General features: G+C 38.3%; 1 protein-coding gene across 1 annotated transcript in view; it reads right to left on the reverse strand.

Annotated features, from left to right (window-relative positions):
• LOC124163856 (venom protease-like) overlaps nt 1-18,780 on the reverse strand; it is a 78,714-nt gene that overhangs the window by 841 nt on the left and 59,093 nt on the right. The window contains exons 3-9 of the mRNA XM_046540960.1: nt 12,241-12,540; nt 11,028-11,111; nt 8,283-8,424; nt 3,794-3,957; nt 3,120-3,221; nt 2,237-2,321; nt 158-224 (exon numbers count right to left, since the gene is read on the reverse strand). Coding sequence (XP_046396916.1) covers nt 158-224; nt 2,237-2,321; nt 3,120-3,221; nt 3,794-3,957; nt 8,283-8,424; nt 11,028-11,111; nt 12,241-12,540 — 944 coding nt within the window. The remainder of the gene's footprint in view (nt 1-157; nt 225-2,236; nt 2,322-3,119; nt 3,222-3,793; nt 3,958-8,282; nt 8,425-11,027; nt 11,112-12,240; nt 12,541-18,780) is intronic.

The following is an 18,780-nucleotide window of genomic DNA, read 5'->3' on the forward strand; positions in this document are numbered from 1 at the left end:
AACTAAGGATGCTACTAATGGCCGTATGTGGTTTGTGTGTAGGTACATACTTAGAGTACCAACAGGAAACCAGAGTATTACTTATTCAGTGGAGGGGATGAATTCACCATCTTACAGTAGGTAACAATGGAATATAGACTAGGTTTTTACTTCTTACCTGGCATGCATCCTTTCCACCTCTTGCAAATCCTGCACACAACACATTGTCATCTATCACTGTTGTCCTGTTAGAGGAAGAACAAAATAATGGTTAACTACATCACTGAAGGTACATACTTAAATTTTACGGTTGTGCATACACGTAACCAGTGCTTACTTTCTAAAATTTTGGGTACTGGAACGCATTCCAGCACTTCAAACCCGTATGATTTTCAAGTATAAGCTGTCGTGATTAGGCTTCCAATTTTTTAAAACTTAAAATGAAAGGAAACTTACAATGAGGAATCATTTTTTACCAAATATTAAATAAATGATGAAATTTTTTGACACAACCCAATTTTCCCGGAGAGTAGCCGGAATTCCATTCCAGTGTGTTCCCCCTGGAATTTAGCACTGTATGTTGCCCTCAGAACTTCTATTTCTTACATTAACACTCCTTGAAATGAGAATGTTACTTTTGTAGAGGAAAAGTTGATGGTATCATATGCTCAACTGTTATAAAAAGTCAATCAATGAAGAAAAGTGATTACTTATTGAATGACATCAATATCTTTCTGGTTGCATCTGTGTATGTTGTTGTGTTTATGTAATGACATGCAGATGCAACCTAAAATTGTTGATATCATCCATTCATCGAAATATGATATACCTACATAAGAGAATATTTCTCTCAGTAACTGTTGTATCTTGATTGTAATCTCGAGTATGAGGAGATCATTTGCCTGTCAGACCCCCAGAAAAATATCCTGGACCCACCCCTGATTACCATCGATATGAAAAAACACCAAATGGCAATAACAGTGGAATATTTTGAAGCAAATGGTAAACTTGCCAAACAGTTTGTGGAGGTCAGGGTTTCTTGCCTGTGTTATGTTTCATAAATATTTTGATGTGTTCAATGTTCATCTGTTCAAGGTCCTGACTAGAACTCTGACTACTACTTAATAAATGACTTTTAAACAAAACTGTATAGCTTTAAATGTAGTAGCTTATGAAAGCAGAAAGCAATGGCATTATTAAATTTTCAAAACTTGATTTGTAAAGTACATTTGTAATTACATAGTCAAAAATTCCCTGGTGTAGTAGTGATGAATTACATTTACTTTTCCTCATTTCTTTTCTAACAACTAGTTGTGGTTCCCTGAGATGCTTTTTAACAAAGTATAAATTATGAAGTTCTATCCTTTACAATTCTATTTTGAACATCTCTCATCATAGTAATAACTCAACAAACAAGTGCAATACGGTGGTTTCCTATTATTTTTTTATTGCCTAAATCGAAAGATTATTACTTTCTGGAGTACATACATATTTCACGCTTTTAGATTTTTAAGTTATGATATCTATTTTTTGCTATTAAATGAAAAGTGAAAATTTTCAAGTGCATGAAAACGTGACAGCTTAGTATGAATGCTGGGAAAAGCCTGTGTGATGTGTGGCTGTTACTGTGTGAGGCTATGAACGCCGCTATGATGCAGGCTGCTTGCTGCCAAGCATGGCAGTAGCGTAGAGTACCCTGCTAGCAGGTAGCGCTTGGCTTAAATAAGGATTATTAATACCCTATCAAATGAAGAAAACTTTCCGACCATAGGCAATTTTAATAGGTGATTATTAAAAAATGTTTCCCTGAGCTATTTGCTTCATGAATGCATTCGTAATCTCAGACGATGTGAAACTCCTCTCTACTCGTATAGAATCTAGGTCCCTGAGATGTCACGTGGAGTGGCATCGCATGGGTGCCAATCTGGCCTTTTTCAAATGAGGTTAAAATTTACCGTTAAACATTCGTTTAAACTGGGATTTCTAAAACCAAATAATTTGTATATTATGAATGCACTAATGGCGGGTAACGAATCGCAATCAATGCCTTTCGTTTTCTTTGATGAAGGAAACTACCATTTTAGTAGTGATACTTAAATTAATGAAAATAATAAAGAGATCGAACTTGTCTGTGGATGTTAAAAGGTTTTCTTAAGGCCTATGGAATTCTCTTTTTATCCTTTTCAAATGGTTACCCAAAATTTATCAGTACTACGTATACATATTCATTTTATTACCCAAGTTCAGTATTACTTACTTGAAATTTGAGTAGGCATCTTTGCACCGAGATGGTTCCACCACTGGCAACTGCAGTTCCTTCAGAGTTGGGCTTGATGGACCATCTATATGACAAAAAAAAATTTAAAATAGGGATAGAAGTGGTGGTTGTATGTTTATCTTTGTAACTGTTGTTTTTTTATCTTAATAAATACATATAAATATTACTAGGGTTATTTGCTGTTTCCCATTGGCACATGAAAGATTGGAATAAGGGAACTGCATAAATTATTTGTACACTTCAGTCAAGTGCAGGAAATGTATGCCATTTCTTCTGGTAAACAATACAAATTTGCTTATAAAATTACAGTTCATTTAGTATTCTGGATATTTACTTATGACATAGAATTTAGATTTTCCATCCTGATGGAATCAATAGCCCAATCAGATGAAAGAAATAGCTGATCTTTTTGTTTTAATTTCATTAGCAATTTTTATGTTTTTTTTATTACCATATCACTTTTCATACATTTTTGAGGTGGGGAAGTATAGGTTAGGATGTATAGAAGAGTGTTTGGATTGAGGGACAGGCTGGGAAACAGATGAGCAGATAATCCTACAAATCATCAATGAAATAACAGATAATCATCAAGTAACTGATAATTGAGGTTCTACTGTACATACTGTATAATGTATAGTGGAAGGTCATGGTGATAATATGGTACTCATAGCAGTTTCACAACTAGCCGTGGACGTGGTTGTTCATTTTAAATGGACATCAACTTGAAAACTATGGTGATTGCTAAATTATTAAAAGAGCATACATTTTTCAACATCCCCGTATGTTTTTGCTTTGTGTTGCCTTTTTTTATAATCTGAAGATATTGCTGAAAATAATTTGTTTTTAATTATAAAGTACTTACTGAATCTTACAGCTCCCCAGCCTGCCACAAAAGGGTAATTCCTTGCAAATGTCTTAGATCGTAGCTCTTGGGAATCAGGCAGGCATATTGGATGGATTGCCACTGTAAAATACAAAAGTATATATAGTGAGTATATAATGGAAAATTTTGGTTTTTACCATAGGCATTGGTGCATTGATGTAACTAACAATTTATACATGCTTATTAATGCTTAATGTTTCCTCTAATTCTGAAATATCATAAGTTTTATTGCACACAAATTTTCTAATCAGTGGGCCACCCCCTTTTTTGATAATTATTTTGAATTTGAGCATCAGTTTTTTAAATAACTAATTCAGTTTTTTTGTGGTCATAAGTTTTCTTATGTATAATCATAGAGTAAGTTTTACATTTCAAATTTTATGTTAGAAGAGAACATTGAAATTATCATCGGACTCCATCATTATCGGACCCTAATTCGTGCTCTCCAAGCCGAACAAAGTACCTGTAAAGCACCATAAGTTCATACATATGCATTTTATTCAGATTATGCTGATTCTCCATTTTCTGGTTATGTGAGATTAAAAATAAGCCATGGTCGTACTTCAGATTTTATTATGTAACTAGTATGAAGTCTCTAAATATTTACAAAAGTCAATGGTGAAATAAATGTATGAAATTGATTATGTACTTACTAGTTGACCTCACTGGGTACTGAAGAGTTAGGATGGCAATGTCATTTTGGTATGATGTTGGATTGTAATTGGGATGCATAGTTTTTCCAACAATTGATACATCAATTGGAGAGGCTCCATCATTATCGGACCCTAATTCGTGCTCTCCAAGCCGAACAAAGTACCTGTAAAGCACCATAAGTTCATATATTACGATTCCCTTCAAACTGGTGCACAGAAGAGAAGGAAACTGCACCTCCTTTGACCACATTAGGGCACCCCATTTGATTCAATAACCCTTACCCACTCTTACTGATGACTTAGTAGTAGGGATGTGCGAATAGTATCCGCGAATACTCGAATACCTCGAATACTAGAAAGTATTCGATATTCGAGATCTCGAATAGTTATGCCAAAGGTGCCGTCTCGAATACCTCGAATACTTTGAATTTCGCGTCATGCACTGTCGCTCGCACGTCGTTGGTAGTTTACTCGGAAAAATGAGGAGAACTCGAGTCGTTTAGTGCATGCAGCGCCGTTTTAGGCAAGCTGACGAACTACATCAAATTCGCGGGTTAGAGCAGTGAAAAGAGTTCGACGTGGGGAACCGAAATTGATCGGGTGAAAAAAATCCGAAAATCCCAGGTGTCCCCCATCAGGAGAACCTCAGGGCCGTGAGATTGTGACATTGGCGCATTTCCCACGATCTGCTATTCCCTCCATTCAGCATTAACCCCACCCAATCTGACGATTTCCTCTTCTCCGAAATCAAACATAAGGTCCCAGCTCGTGCAGGGATCGTATTACGAAGACCTTAGCTTCGAAAAAATATGAATTTACCGGAAAATAATGGAATCGCGTTTCACCATTCCCTCTTTCTCTCTCACTGACCATTTTCCCGCATCCATCTTTTGATAAAAATAAGACGAGGTGTTTGCTATGTGTCCTTTGTGGCTAATAACGACAGGCACTTATTTTGAATCTTCCTCAGGCGATGAAACCACCATAGTGAGAAACTCAGTGCCGTGGGATAGTGAAATTGGCGCATTTCCCACGATCCGCTATCCCCCTCCATTCAGCGTTTGCCCCACCCCCTCCGACGATTTCCTCTTCTCCGAAATCAAACAAAAGGTCCCGGCTCGCGCAGGGATCGTATTACGAAGACCTCAGCTTCGAAAAAATATCAAGTTACACGAGAACAATAAAACGCCCCCCTCTACTCACCCACTGGCCTTTTTCTGCTTACCTGCTTCGAAGTTCCCCATTTCTGGAGGTCAACTGCTGCATGAGTCATCTACTAGCCCAAAAGTTGTCTAACAATGACTTTCGGCAATTGATATTACACTTTTATTGGATTGAAATATTAGTAATATGCGCGTAATTTAAGAAAGATTAAGACCAAACACGCCATTTTTCTGACTTTATTTAAGCATTTTACGCAGGAAAATAAATGCCGGAAAGACGAAGAAATACGACGGAGGCTTAGCATTTTGGCGTAATGCTCAAATAGGGTGCTTACCCATTATTTTTTTATTGCCTAAATCGAAATATTAATACTCCTGGAGTACGTATTTCACGCTTTTAGATTTTTAAATGACGATATCTATTTTTCGCGATTAAATGAAAAAAGAACATTTTCAAGCGCGCGAAAACGCGACGGGTAAGTATGAATGCCGGGAAAAACTCCGCGTGACGTCGTTCTGCTTCCCGCTGCCGCGAGTGAGGTGACCTTGGGGCGAGGCTCTGAGCGCTAATACGACGCAGGATGCTAGCAGGTAGCCGAGTACCATGCTAGCTGGTAGCGCTTGGCTAAAATAAGGATTATTAATACCTTATCAAGCGAAGAAAACTTTCCGACCTTAGCCAGTTTTAATAAGTGGTTATTAAAACATGTTTCCCTGAGCTTTGTGCCTCATGCATGCATTGGTAACCTCAGACTATGTAAAACTCCTATCCTCTCGTGTCGAAACTTGGTCCCTGTGATGTCACGTGAAGTGGCATCGCATGGGCGCCAATCTGGCCTTTTTCAAATGAGGATAAAATTGGCCATTGCCATTGGTCTAAACCGGTATTTCTAGAACCAAATAATTTGTATATTATGAATACACCAATGGTGGGTAACAAATCACAAGCAATGCCTTTCGTTTTCTTTAAAGAAAGAAACTACCCTATTGTTTACTTAAAATTAAAATATTCCATTAATCAGCCAAATTCCTGTTTGAATCCTTTAAAGGCAATTACAATTACTCGCCAAAATCTTGGGTTTCGTGCTGCATGGGCGACCTAGTCAAACATTTTCACATTCATCGTTTAGTATTCGAGGTATTCGAAATTCGAGGTATTCGAAATTCGAGGTATTCGAATATTCGAGCAATGATTTGATATTCGAATTCGATATTCGAATTCGAGAAATCTACTATTCGACCCAACCCTACTTAGTAGTCATAGCAGAGATAGAGAGAGACCTGAAGAAAATTTTATTTGACAATGGCTTGGTATAAGCTGAAAATCAATTACAAGAAAACAAAAGTATTGGTCTACAGTGGAAGAGAAGAGGCAAAGACCAATCTGCTGAAACTAGAAAAATCATAATAATAATAATAATCTTTATTGGCCCCGTTGGTTTGGATTACAAACATAAGGCAGGTCAAATTATAAATTAAGATACATAGTTCAAAGGTAAATTGGGTACATAATCATGTATAAATTTACAGAAAAAAAAAGAAATAACACGGGTTTTGTACAAAATGGATTAAGGAGATAGTTTACTTACGATAAATATTCTAATACTTTACCATACTTTACTAAATACCATAAACTTGAGGAGGTGAGGGAGATCTACTACTTGTGTAGCAAAGTGACCGAAGATGGGAAATAATAGAAGAGCCCAAGCAAATAGAGCATTCCTTAAAAAAGGAGTCTTCGTACGGCTGAAAATGTATGTATTAAAGACAGGAAGCAATTTATTAGGACTTATAATTGGGGCTTTTATATATTATATTTATATGTTATTTTATAAGTAATATTATTTATATATTATGAATGTTAGGTAAAGGAGGGAGAGGAAAGAAAAGAATAGGATTTTTAGGTAAAATGAAAGGGAGGAAATTGTGAATTGAGGAGGGGTGAGAAAGATGGAAGGGGAGGCTACTGGAATTCTTCTTAAGTACTCAATGGAAACCTACCTAAATGGTAGAATACTTTAATGATAACATTTGGGGCATGCCTCTTTATAGTAATGAGGCAAGGAAGATGACAGCATTGGAGAAATCAGGGTTGGAAGCTTTTGAAATGTAGAGCTATAGAAGGATCATGAAGGTCAAGTGGATAGGTCTTTTGAGTAATGTGGGTTCTAAGAAAATTAGGAGAGAAGTCTTTGAAAACCTTGGGTATAGGGTAAGAAAAATGAATTGGCCACATCATGAGACATGAGGATCCAATGATAATTATCATAGAAGTACTGGTGGATGAGAGGAATGGTAGAATTAGACTGTGGATGAGATTCATAGATTGGCGTATGATGAAGGATTTAAGAAAGAAAGCAGAAGAATTTTGAAGGTGTTTAAAGTTAGGGCAATGGGAGAGCTGTCTTAAACCAATCAAAAATGGTGATGATGGCTCTTATTATCATTAGCATAAAATATAATTTCCTCTTTTCTCTTGCTTGGCTGTTGGCATTGCTTCAAAAGATACATTTTTTACTGATAAGCGGTGGTGTGACTCGTGTTATGTTACCCAGGGCAGTCCTTGAGTTGGGGACTCCAAGGCCCACTGTGCTACTGGCAGCAGACTGCCGTTTTGCCCTTAAGTGGACCTAGTTCACATCCCACTTCTCTCCACCCCTCCTCCTCCTAGCTAAGCCACTGCATATAATAAGAAAGTAAATTGGCTACTGGCTGTTATTTTCAGATTTTACTGGTGAACAGAAGAATTGTTATCCATCCTTTTGATGTATATTTGACCAGTGGCACAGCGAGGGGGGTTTTGGGGGATAAAACGTCCCCCCCCCAGGGCTCAGGCAAATGTATAAGTTTAATCTATTTTATTTAATTGGATTACTATTAATTATATAATGGTGTAAAGATTAATAAAATATCCCTCAGAAGGCCGCAAAACTCACCATTTAGAACCATTTATATTAATTTTTTTCCGGCGGAAGGCCTCCGCACCTCCCCCTAACCCTGGCGGGTATGCAATACCCCAAGCACCCCAGTATTAGTTGCGCCTGAAACCCCCCCTATCCTTTATTCCTAGCTGCGCCCCTGTATTTGACTGCTCTTTACTGCAGCCTGAAATTCTAAAATAGTCTCGTCAAGAATTTAATTTTTGCTAATCTTTTAATATGGAATCTTATTCCTGTCTCTTATCGTTGAGAGCCATTGTTTTATAGTCTCTTTCAGTGACTAGGCTTTGCAATTATGTTTTTCAAATGTGGTTTATAATAGCTAGCATTGAAATCTTGATTGATAATAATGAAGTAGAGTAAATAACAGTTTACATCATCACTCACAGGTCTTTTCTTCGGTGCACACAATGCCCAGCAGTAAGAATATGGCGATTGGAAATGAGTGCTCCTCCACAAAGAAATCTTGGGCCAGCATTAGCGTCCCTCAGGTTTCTATACGCCAAAGCTGCTAGCCAAGGCCAGGCTCCTGTTGGGTTCAAGAAACAAAAGTAAAAAATCAAAGTTATAAATGTGATAGGAACTTATGCTGTCCAAAAGCCAGTGTGTCTGCTGTTTACTCCAAATGCAAAAGGATTAAGTTCAGGAAGATATCTTTCCTTTCTTGCTAGGGTTCCATCATCATTGAGCACAAATAAGGGATGTTGTCATATATCCCTATGCAGCAGAAAATGCACAAAGTTGTGAATGAGGTAACACCGTTTGTTTTCATTTTTATTTAATTTTCTCATGTTCTTCAGTTTTTTTTTACAGTTTCTGGTAATCTATGAATGAAGGTGATATACAAAATGGTCTTTGCTTTCAAATGTCATAAAATTGTGATAGAAATAGTATAATAATGGACTAATGAAATTTTTTGGCCTATATTTTTTCATGAGGTTAGACAAATTTTACATTCTCAGTAATAATGCATCCATTTCTAACGTCTATTGAGAATTCAGGTATCAACACTGTCCTACTAGATTAAAAAAGACAAGTTTTTATCTCATTAATAACTTTTCTGTCTACGCTGAATACTTATTATTATTTTTACAATTGAATTTTTTATGGTGTTATCTTTCTAGCTCTTTTCATTTACACATGTTGGAGAATCTTCTATTTTGAATGCTATCCTCCATTTCCTATCTGCCCACATTGATTATTACTTTAGTATTGGTAAGTACCTTTATTAATTCATTTGATCTTCTGTGATCAGCACTGCTTCATACCAACATCCACTTCAGTATTTTATTCAATTTTTGTCCTCTTATCCTTGTTTTCATATCAATGTTTCAGAGAAATTTTACATTTTCTTCTGAAATAAGCGTCTTCTCTGCAGTTATTTAACCCTTATTGTGAAGCCTACTAATAAACATCATAAATTCAGATTATGCACAAATGAGCATCTACACCCAGGAGTGACCTCTGATGATGGCACCTAGTGTTTCAAATTATTACTGCTCTCACATTTCAATTTCTGAGATTGGTTCATGATTTGGCTTGACAGTGAGCAATTTTAAGGAATGTGATTTGTGATAAGTGTACGTAAAGAACCTTTTTTTTGTATGTAATAGGTCCCATATGATACAGACCATAGATATTTGTTACATACCTTCTTATTTTTACCCTTTGACTGTGGGAGTACATGATTTTAGCTACCAGCCTGGACCCCCTCCCCCGATATATAAAAACACAAATAATTACTTCGCTTCATAAAAGATTAAAAAATATCGAAAAATTATTAATTTACAAAATATTTCTTTGAAAAATGAAGTTTTTTTTATTATGAGACATATAAAAATTAGTTTAAAATCCTCTATTAAGTACCCTGTATTACAAAAATTACCACCCTTGTTTTGGACCCCACCTGAAAAAAATTTCTGGCTACGCCACTGGAACTAAGAAATATATTTCCCTCTAGCCTGGCCGAATGTCTTCATTGGATTGAACCCTTATAATATGGGGTAATCCTTCCTTCTTTCTTGTGAATGGATGGGTACTTGTTGTGGCCATATCAGCAGTGTGGAGAGGGAAGGAAACACTAAGAAATGGTAAAGACAATGATAGGAAATGCTGGGAAGCACCCCCTGCCGTGAGGGCAGGCCAGGGATAGTTAGGTAAGTCCCTTTAGCGATCCCTACTGTGAGGGAAAGTGCACTTGGGCACTACCCAGTTAGCAATAAAAATTTTGGGAAACTGCCATTGGGAGTAGAGCAATGGTCAAATGTTTAAAAACGTTTTTCCCTTGATCAGTGTACAAAACATTTAAAAACGTCCCCACAGTCAAAGGTTTAATAATTATAATTTGGTTTTTGCTTAAGATTTACTATTTTTGTTTACTGCTGTTTACTCCAAATGCAAAAGGATTAAGTTCAGGAAGATATCTTTCCTTTCTTGCTAGGGTTCCATCATCATTGAGCACGAATAAGGGCTGGTTTCACATATGTATATCTATGTAGCAGAAAATGCACGAAGATGTGAATGAGGTAATACCTCTTTTCCGTGGCAATGAGCAACTATGTTTCAACTGTATTTTATGTTTTCTATACTGCTGTGAGTAATACCTCTTTTCCATGGCAATGAGCAACTATTTTTTTGTGTGAATAGTGCTAAAAACAAGAAATATCCTTAGTATTGATTCAAGGTAATTCATGTGCATATTGTGGTCTTCTGATGGAGCTATTGTCTCTGTTGGAAGATTTAATCTGGAAGATCTACTTTCCTATGCATCATGCATCGATGAGATATGAATTGAAACACTTTGCACTTTCCACATAAAAATTTATTAAATATTATATAAAACTGACTGACCAGACCAACGGTCAGTTTAAAGTTCCCAACCCTCCTTTCCACCCCACCTTCCACCCCCATTTCTCAAATGTTTGCGAGTGTGCAATTTGTGTATATATATTGGTATGGTTAATTTCTTGGTTTAGTCTTGATAATGCTGCAGTGCAGTGAAACATGTCGACTCAAGTGTAATAAATTTTTATGTGGAAAGTGCAAAGTGTTTCACTTCATATCTCATAATGGATCTCCACAAAGTATCTGCCTTATCCATCCAATTCATCATGCATCGATATTTTCACTTACCTAGCTGAGCATCGGCTCCTCCCACAACTCTGAAGTGCGTGAAGTTGCTGAATCCACATTGGATTTCATTTTCTTCTTCAAATCCTGAAAGGAAATATAAGGGATTTTAAGTGTGTTTTTATGGACCGATGTCAACGGATGTCAGCGGATCAAGTCATTTTTTAGCTGCTGCACTCACTGTCTCCAATTACCGGGGTGAATTTTGGCTGCAGAATACATTACTAGTAATGTTTTTATGGTATTCAATGTACTTCTATGGGTTTGGCTTGAAACACCTGAATATTTATTCTAACACATACTTTTGTTCAAGAGATCCAGGGTTGCTGAAAAGTCACTAGATCAGGATTATTTTGCCATCTGGCATCAGGCATTTTTGCATCATAGTTAGTTGTGAATGTGAGGGTAAGTCCCCCCATGGACGTACCCAGTGGGGGGCTGGAGGGAACAGCTTCCCCCCATCCGCCCTTTGGGAAAGCAAAAATCGCAAGTCTTTTAGGAAAATCAGGACTGGATTGAAACAAAAGTTTTCAATAAATTTTCTTTAAACCCACGAAAAATGATATTAGTATAAGACGTGCAACTTAAATAAAAATATTTTTTTTTTCAAGGGAATAATTTTTAAAACTGACTAAGGGCTGATGCAATTTCCTTCAAATGTTGGTTTAATTCTCATATTCCATGCTAAAATATTACAACTTGAATGACCGTGGCTTGCCCATCCCACCTCTAGTTTTGATCCTGGGTATGCCCTAGAGTCACCCTCCTGTGGAAATACTAGTGAGAAAATTCCACTGAGAAAAGGCAACTGTCCTGACCTGGATTTGAGCATAATGTGGGTAGAATTTGATTTTTGTTTTGGTCCCAGCGATTGATTTTTGCCATGACCTGGGTCTGAGGGAGTATGGAATATCCCCCTGAAGAGAGGGACGTTTTTACCCTAGGGAGTGCTATGCTCTACAAGAAATTCAACTCAAAATTCTCTCATGTTCAGTACTTTTAGCCATTCATTGGCATATAAACTCCCTTTACTGCTTTACAATGATTAAAAAAGTATTAAACTAATAAATTTAAAAATATTTAATGAAATTTGGAGGGTGGGGTCACGGTCCCTGTGACACCCCTACCTAAATCCGCCCCTGATTTCAGGGTCATGCCCCTTGAGGCCAATGGATGAGAAGGGTTTTCCAGGACCCTGACCCGTTTCTTGACTGACCTTGATTGGGGATCAGCGGCAGGGGAGTCGTAGTGGTGGTGGTCGTGGTAGATGAGGTGGTTGTCGTGGTCCCTGGAGTGGACGACGCTGCCACTCGAGGGTCTGGGCAGCACACCTTGGGCTCGAGGCCGTCGTATCCGCAGATGGCTCTCCTCAGGTACGCGGACTCCCCGCTGCGGAGCAGGCGCACCATTGGGGGACACGTCCTGAGGACAAGGCACGTCCCACTCTCATCGGAGGGCGTAGTGCAGACAGAAGGCGACGGCTCTTCCTCGCGGATCAAGTGGCTGCTCTGGTACGCTGTCAAAGATTTAAAATATCAGGGTTTGATATCAGAAGTGGTATCGGCGATGCCATCAGTTGACCTGATGACGTTAGCTTTAGATGCTCCACAAGAAGGGAGATTTCCGCGTTGTGCGATGAAGTTCTTCATTTCCGGTTACTACCGCATCGGTTGCTGTGGCGATGACAACAGTTTCGCTGACACTACTGCTAGAGTCTTCCGGGCGAAGGGCCCTGTGGCCGCCAGTTCTTGCAGTTGTTCTCCCCAAGAACTGGCGGCCACAGGGCCCTTCGCCCGGAAGACTCTAGCAGTAGTGTCAGCGAAACTGTTGTCATCGCCACAGCCACGGTTACGGAGCTCTTTGTAATGAGGGCGAAAATTGTGAACCAGCACTTGAAAACGCTGACACTAGTAGCGGCGCATTTATGGCTATTAAGGCTTGTGGGGTTTTAGGCGCAAGTAATACTGGGGGTCTGGGGTTATAGAATTCCCGACAGGTAAGCGGAGGTGCAGGGTCCCTCTCCCACAAAAATTTTAAGGTGAATGGTTCAAAATAGTGAGTTTTAAGCAGTGACGTCATGGCAAAATTAACAGTGCCGGAACGCACTTTTCTTAACTTTTTTAGAAGTGAAATGTTACTTTGTATGTTTTTTTTATTAAAAGTCATTATTTACGTTTTCTTACTATTTTTTGGTTACGAATGTATAAATAGAAATCTTGAGGCAGCAGAATTGATAAATGTGTTACTTGACTATGTCTTTTGTTAACCAGTGCCGGAACGGCGTATTCTGGAGCGTTCCGGCACCATGACACCCCTGGTTTTAATGCTTTCTGAGGGGTATTTTGTTAATCACTACACTATTCAATAAGTAATATTAATAAAATTAATCCAATTAAGTAAAATGGATTTAAGTTATAAAATTCTCTGGGCTTTAAGGGGGGGAGGTTTATCTCCCAAATCCCCCCTAGCTGCGCCACTGGATAGTAGTGCCATCAAAACTGATATCATTGCCACAGCAACGGACGCGGTAGTAACCGGAAATGAAGAATTTCAGAATTTGCTCCGTGTCTACAAAGGAGCTACACTAACAATTAGCATCATTTCGTTGAAATCGCAGATATTGCGTTGACATTGGGGGTTGTTGGACTCTTGGGGAATGTAGGCATTGGGACAAGCAACCAGGGCGGGCTCGTGGTGTTACACTCTTGAGGTACTACGGGAACCAAGTCCGAGACTTTTCCGTCCGCACTCCTCGGGAGGGTTGCGGAGAGGAAGAAAAAGGGAATGAAGCGCCGCCGCCGCGATAGGAGACCGACGACGCCTCCAGGTTAGGAATTGGAAAGAAAGGGTTTGGGATGGATGAATCCCGCGACGTCATTAAGGCGACATGGTCTACAATTAGCGAAACCAATCTTTGCTGTTCCTACAGAAATGAAAGAATATTCTATAATTAAGAATACTCCTCTGATTTTTTCCCGTTGATGGGGAGTGTAGGCAATGCGCAATATGTATTCAGGTATTTAATGAAGAAGTTTAGTCCACTGAAGCATTAGTTTTACGTTCGTTTTTAACATGGGACCCCATGTCTTGGAGTAAATTTGGTTCGCCAGCTATCGATGAATCTCTGACTTTTTATTGCTATTTTTATTAGCGTCAGCAAAAAATTTATTTCTCTTGGATTTGGGCCGAATACCTTCCTACTCCATCATTATGGATCCATCTCTACGCGAGATAGCCCTCGGACTACTCTGGCGAGGAGGAGGAATCGCTCTTTCCTATTCACTGATTCGAGATGATGGTTTAAGGCTACGTCGAGTTTTATCTTCATGAAAGCTAATTGTTAGAACTCAATTAGCTAACCAGGCGACGGGGACTTTTCTCCGTGTGTTGAAACCCTTCCATTTGGCTAGATTATTTATTCTTAAGGTTAAAAGTTGTAAAATTAAAATCACGACTTTAATTGGCTCACCTCAAACTTCTTAATTTTTTTCTCGCTGGAAATTTTTGAGAATTTTGAGAGAGTCACGCTTGGCACTACTTTGAAAGGAAAGAGCCGCGAGAGATTGAAAAAAATCTGAGAAAGGGAAAATTAACGCCAAGTGTTCCAATTAACTCAAGATTTCCATTGTCGTCCCAACCTTTTACCCCTGTAGGTTTGCTGGGCTCGTAGACACGCAGCTGAAAATCGATAGCCCAACCCTCTCCCTCCACATGAAGTAAATTCTGCGCTTCCCTCTATTAATTCCACGAACTAAATTCATAGGAGTGGCTTTGCCATGGAATATGGGTCACGGAGTGTTTTTCTTTTTGTACTTGCCTACTTAACCTCACTTGTCTCGCCCGATAACAGAGAGGTCACGATTGCGAACAATGGGTCGTGTGCGGAAGTACTTCTCGTTGACCGCCAAGAAACTTCTATCAATCAACTGCAACGGATTTGAATATGATAACGTGTACTAGTATGGTATCATTTCTAATGTTTGAGTTTCTGTACAGATTCTTAAATAATAAAGCCCCCATATACAACCAGCTATGACTCCCATGCATCGCTATAAGTTCCGCTGCATTTGCCTCCGAGTTTTTTTCCGTATATTTACTACAGCGTGGGATAATTATTTTTACTTTTGATAATGATTTTAATTTTGAATGTAAGAAATCCAGTCGTATTTTACCATGCGCTTTCAGCATTCAATTCTTTTAGCATTCAATCGAGATTTGTGCCTAGTGTAACTACCTTTATTAAATTAAACTAAAATTTACGTGATTTTAATGTCCCTTGCTTCCTTAAAAAAGGTAAGTGGATGTGTAAATTACTTTCTGAATCATTTCCTACTTATTTCATGAAGTATCCTTTAACGATGGTGCTGTGTGCTGTATTTGATTCACAGAGTTTTATTTTGTGAGGCAATACTTACGTGATAATTTTAATTTCTGGCGAAACGAAAAATTATGGGCACCTTCACCACATTTAAGCATTGCCGATTGTGAAAAATGTGGATTTGACCACGTTTTTAAGAAGTCATCTGCTATTCTGCTTGTTTGTCCTTCCGGGTACATTCTTGATACTCAAAATAACCCACTTCCCGATTAGCCATCGACTTAAAATTTCCAGCACCGATCAGGACCAGATGACAATGCATTTGAACGCTATTTCATGGTAGCATGAACCAACATTTTCGACAATAACATTTCTATTCATAGCTCGGCTGCACCATAAGTGTTGACGATTTAATTCTTCGCAACTAAATAAGGTACCCTCTGACGCAACGGATAAAACGTCTTACAGGAACTGCATAGATTTCAAGATCTTAATTCAAAATATTTATCTAAAATATTATTATAATTTTACAACTAAAAATCCAAGTATATTATGATAAACTTATGTCATTCCAGTCTCAAATCAAAGCGAATGCGCTCATCGTTTTTTTATTTTGTACATGTAATATTTTATCGGTAAAATTTAATTTACTTTGTTTACGCAGGACATTTGGCCAAGGCAGGGTGGTTTATTTTCATCGTATTAGTTCGAATATAAACGTGGGTTCATAAGGGAACTATGTAATTAATAATATACTCCCGTTTTTTGATCCGTGATCACCCGTCTAGATATAAATGCAGTGAAAATTCGACTGCCTTTACCCTATTGTCGATGAGTTGATGACGTCACGTGCTCTCGTTTCTTCTCTCGCGTAATTGTATGTTTCAATAAGCTTCTCATCTGGTTCATTGTTGCAAACACTTTTGTGAGCGATTCCTTTCCCTTTGAACTAGTTCTAGGTTCTATCTGAACTAGTTAGTGAACCGGAGCTAATGGCCTCACCAAATTTTGAAAAGTCGGCGGCAACTTTCCCGTTTTTTTAAGACTTTGAGAAAATGTGTGAATAAGGAAGGATTTTTTTCGTCGTTACTCATCTTTTTCTTTCATTTATCGTATTCTTTTAACGAATACGATAAATGAAAGACTTACGTTACGTTGGGTCTGAGTGAACGCCGCTGCAAGTGCTGTCGCTTGTTTGTTCAATACGGGGGTTTATGATTGTTACTCTTGGGGGGCTGTGCCTCCCTAGCCCCCAGTCACACTTATCATTTCTTATAATTTTTGTCTGCAGTTTTTTCTTTTGGGATCGTTTTTATTCGTTGATATTGAAGTTACTTTAATTGAATCCTAGGGATACCAAACAGTTCTTTGCTTTTAGGCTTTCTGGCTGTTACAAGATGTGGACTATTGGCTGCCACAATGACTTTGGTGTCATTAACGAGCTCCTCCGAGATTTGCAAATTTTCATTACTATCGATTTTTTGGACAATTTTTCCTAGAGTTTCAGACGATTTTAGAGGAGGTAAATTCTATGACTTTTTGTCGTACCTTGACTCGTTCGCCCGAAGCATTTGTATGAGTTAGTAAGTGGTCCGAAGACGGTTTTATACTATAGGTGTCAGGACACGTTGGAAATAATAATAAAAAAAGGCATGACAAACTTAATTTCCTGTGCATGCTTTCAAGAATCCATCGGTTTTTCCCGCAGTATGCGAGGAGAGTTCCGCTGATGTGACCCCTTGAGAGTGAATAATAGTGCTCCTCATGATGTGATCGTGCTCTCATTGAGATGCGGCTGACATCTATTCCGTGAATCGCACGGTCAATTCACGGCCAGAATGTGGACGGTTGAAGAATTGTCCTCACCTTAGCTGGTACCTGTGATGTTGGTTCGCAGTGACCGTGATTCATCATTCGAATGTTTACCTCTCGCCCGAGCTGGTTGAAATGTTGTCCTTGGTTGGACAGAAAGGACAACTCTATCGAGGGTCGCCTCTATAGTTACGCAGTATTTCACTGCCCTGAGTCTGTGAATTATACTTTTTTCTGCTCACTCGCTGACCCGTCGCCGTGGAGAATCGTCGGATGCGCGGTGAATTGGTAAGCGTGCTCGTTCAACCGTGAATTGGCGGCTTTAAAGCCAATGGGAAATAATGTGGTTGAAACTCAAGAGTAAAATTTGATAATGTAGGCCTTGAAAATTTTTTTGCCAACTTTTTGGTATATTTATACACCTTCATCAGGCCTTAAAAAGAAACTTAATACATAATTTTGATAAATTAAGGTTATAAAAATTTTTTTGAATGATAAAATAAAAAGAGAAAAAATATCAGCTGCATATTAAGAAAAACGAAGGGACTAGAATTATTTCACCTTTTTCTCGTTTTTTTTTTTTTGTGGGAAGCCATTTATTTAACCCGAAAATTGGTGGTGTAATAAAAACAGATGGTATGAGGGTTCGTTTTTGTGGCGGGAAACAATTATCAATTGCTTAAAATTTACCGCCTGGTAAAGGGTATACCTACTTCTTCTTGCGATGGTTTTTGTCATCCATAGTTGTGTTTGAAAATATTTAGCGCGGCGACTGTATTTGGAATGATTTGAATTCTACTTCTCCTTGCTATGGTATTTATTATTTTATCCATTGTTGTGTTTGAAAATATTTTTGCGCGGCGATCATATTTGAAATGTATTCTGGAATATTTTGGATTCTGCTTCACTTACGACGCGTTCCTTTTCGTCGTCAACCTCAAAATGTCATTGTATCCGATGGAACTAGGCCAGACTAGGAAATTGCAGCACTCAGCTAAGAAAATCGATCTAAGGCATTTATGCGCGTAAAGATGCCGCCTTGTCAACGCAGACCTTTTGTTACACCCTCGATTATCTTCACTCTCTGCACGAATTTTCAGGTCGAGTGATTTTTTCTTTTAAAAGGAAAATATCAAGTTAGTATTTAGCCACATTTATACTGAATGAGATTGTAATACAGGCACTGTTTAAATACATGAGTTCTTAAAATAATGGATATTTGACTGCTATGGCAATGTAAGCCGATGTGCCACCCAGAAAGTGGTATAATGTGTATGGCATTGGTCATTTCTCATAAATTTATCGCTACAAAATGAGATGGTCAAGGGATTAGGATCGAAATTAATTGGTTGAACCAGGGCTGTCCCTTTGGTGGATGCCGACGGGCCGCACGAAAATGTAATCATCCTGTTTGACATATTATAACTGAAAAGTGGAAGCAATTAAACCTAGTGTAAAACTATTTGTACCTCCTTGTTCGAATTCTTTTCAATTTTGCCTTAAATAATTATAATAAGTTCCTAGTAGCATCCTACGTCTTCTCCGGTAGGAAGATGGTCGTTTACCAAGTATCGAATGGTACTAACTTAATTTCCGTTCAATAAAGTCTTGATTGTCCAAGTGTTT

The sequence above is a fragment of the Ischnura elegans genome, chromosome 8 (genome assembly GCF_921293095.1).
Source record: "Ischnura elegans chromosome 8, ioIscEleg1.1, whole genome shotgun sequence".
NCBI lineage: Eukaryota > Metazoa > Arthropoda > Insecta > Odonata > Coenagrionidae > Ischnura > Ischnura elegans.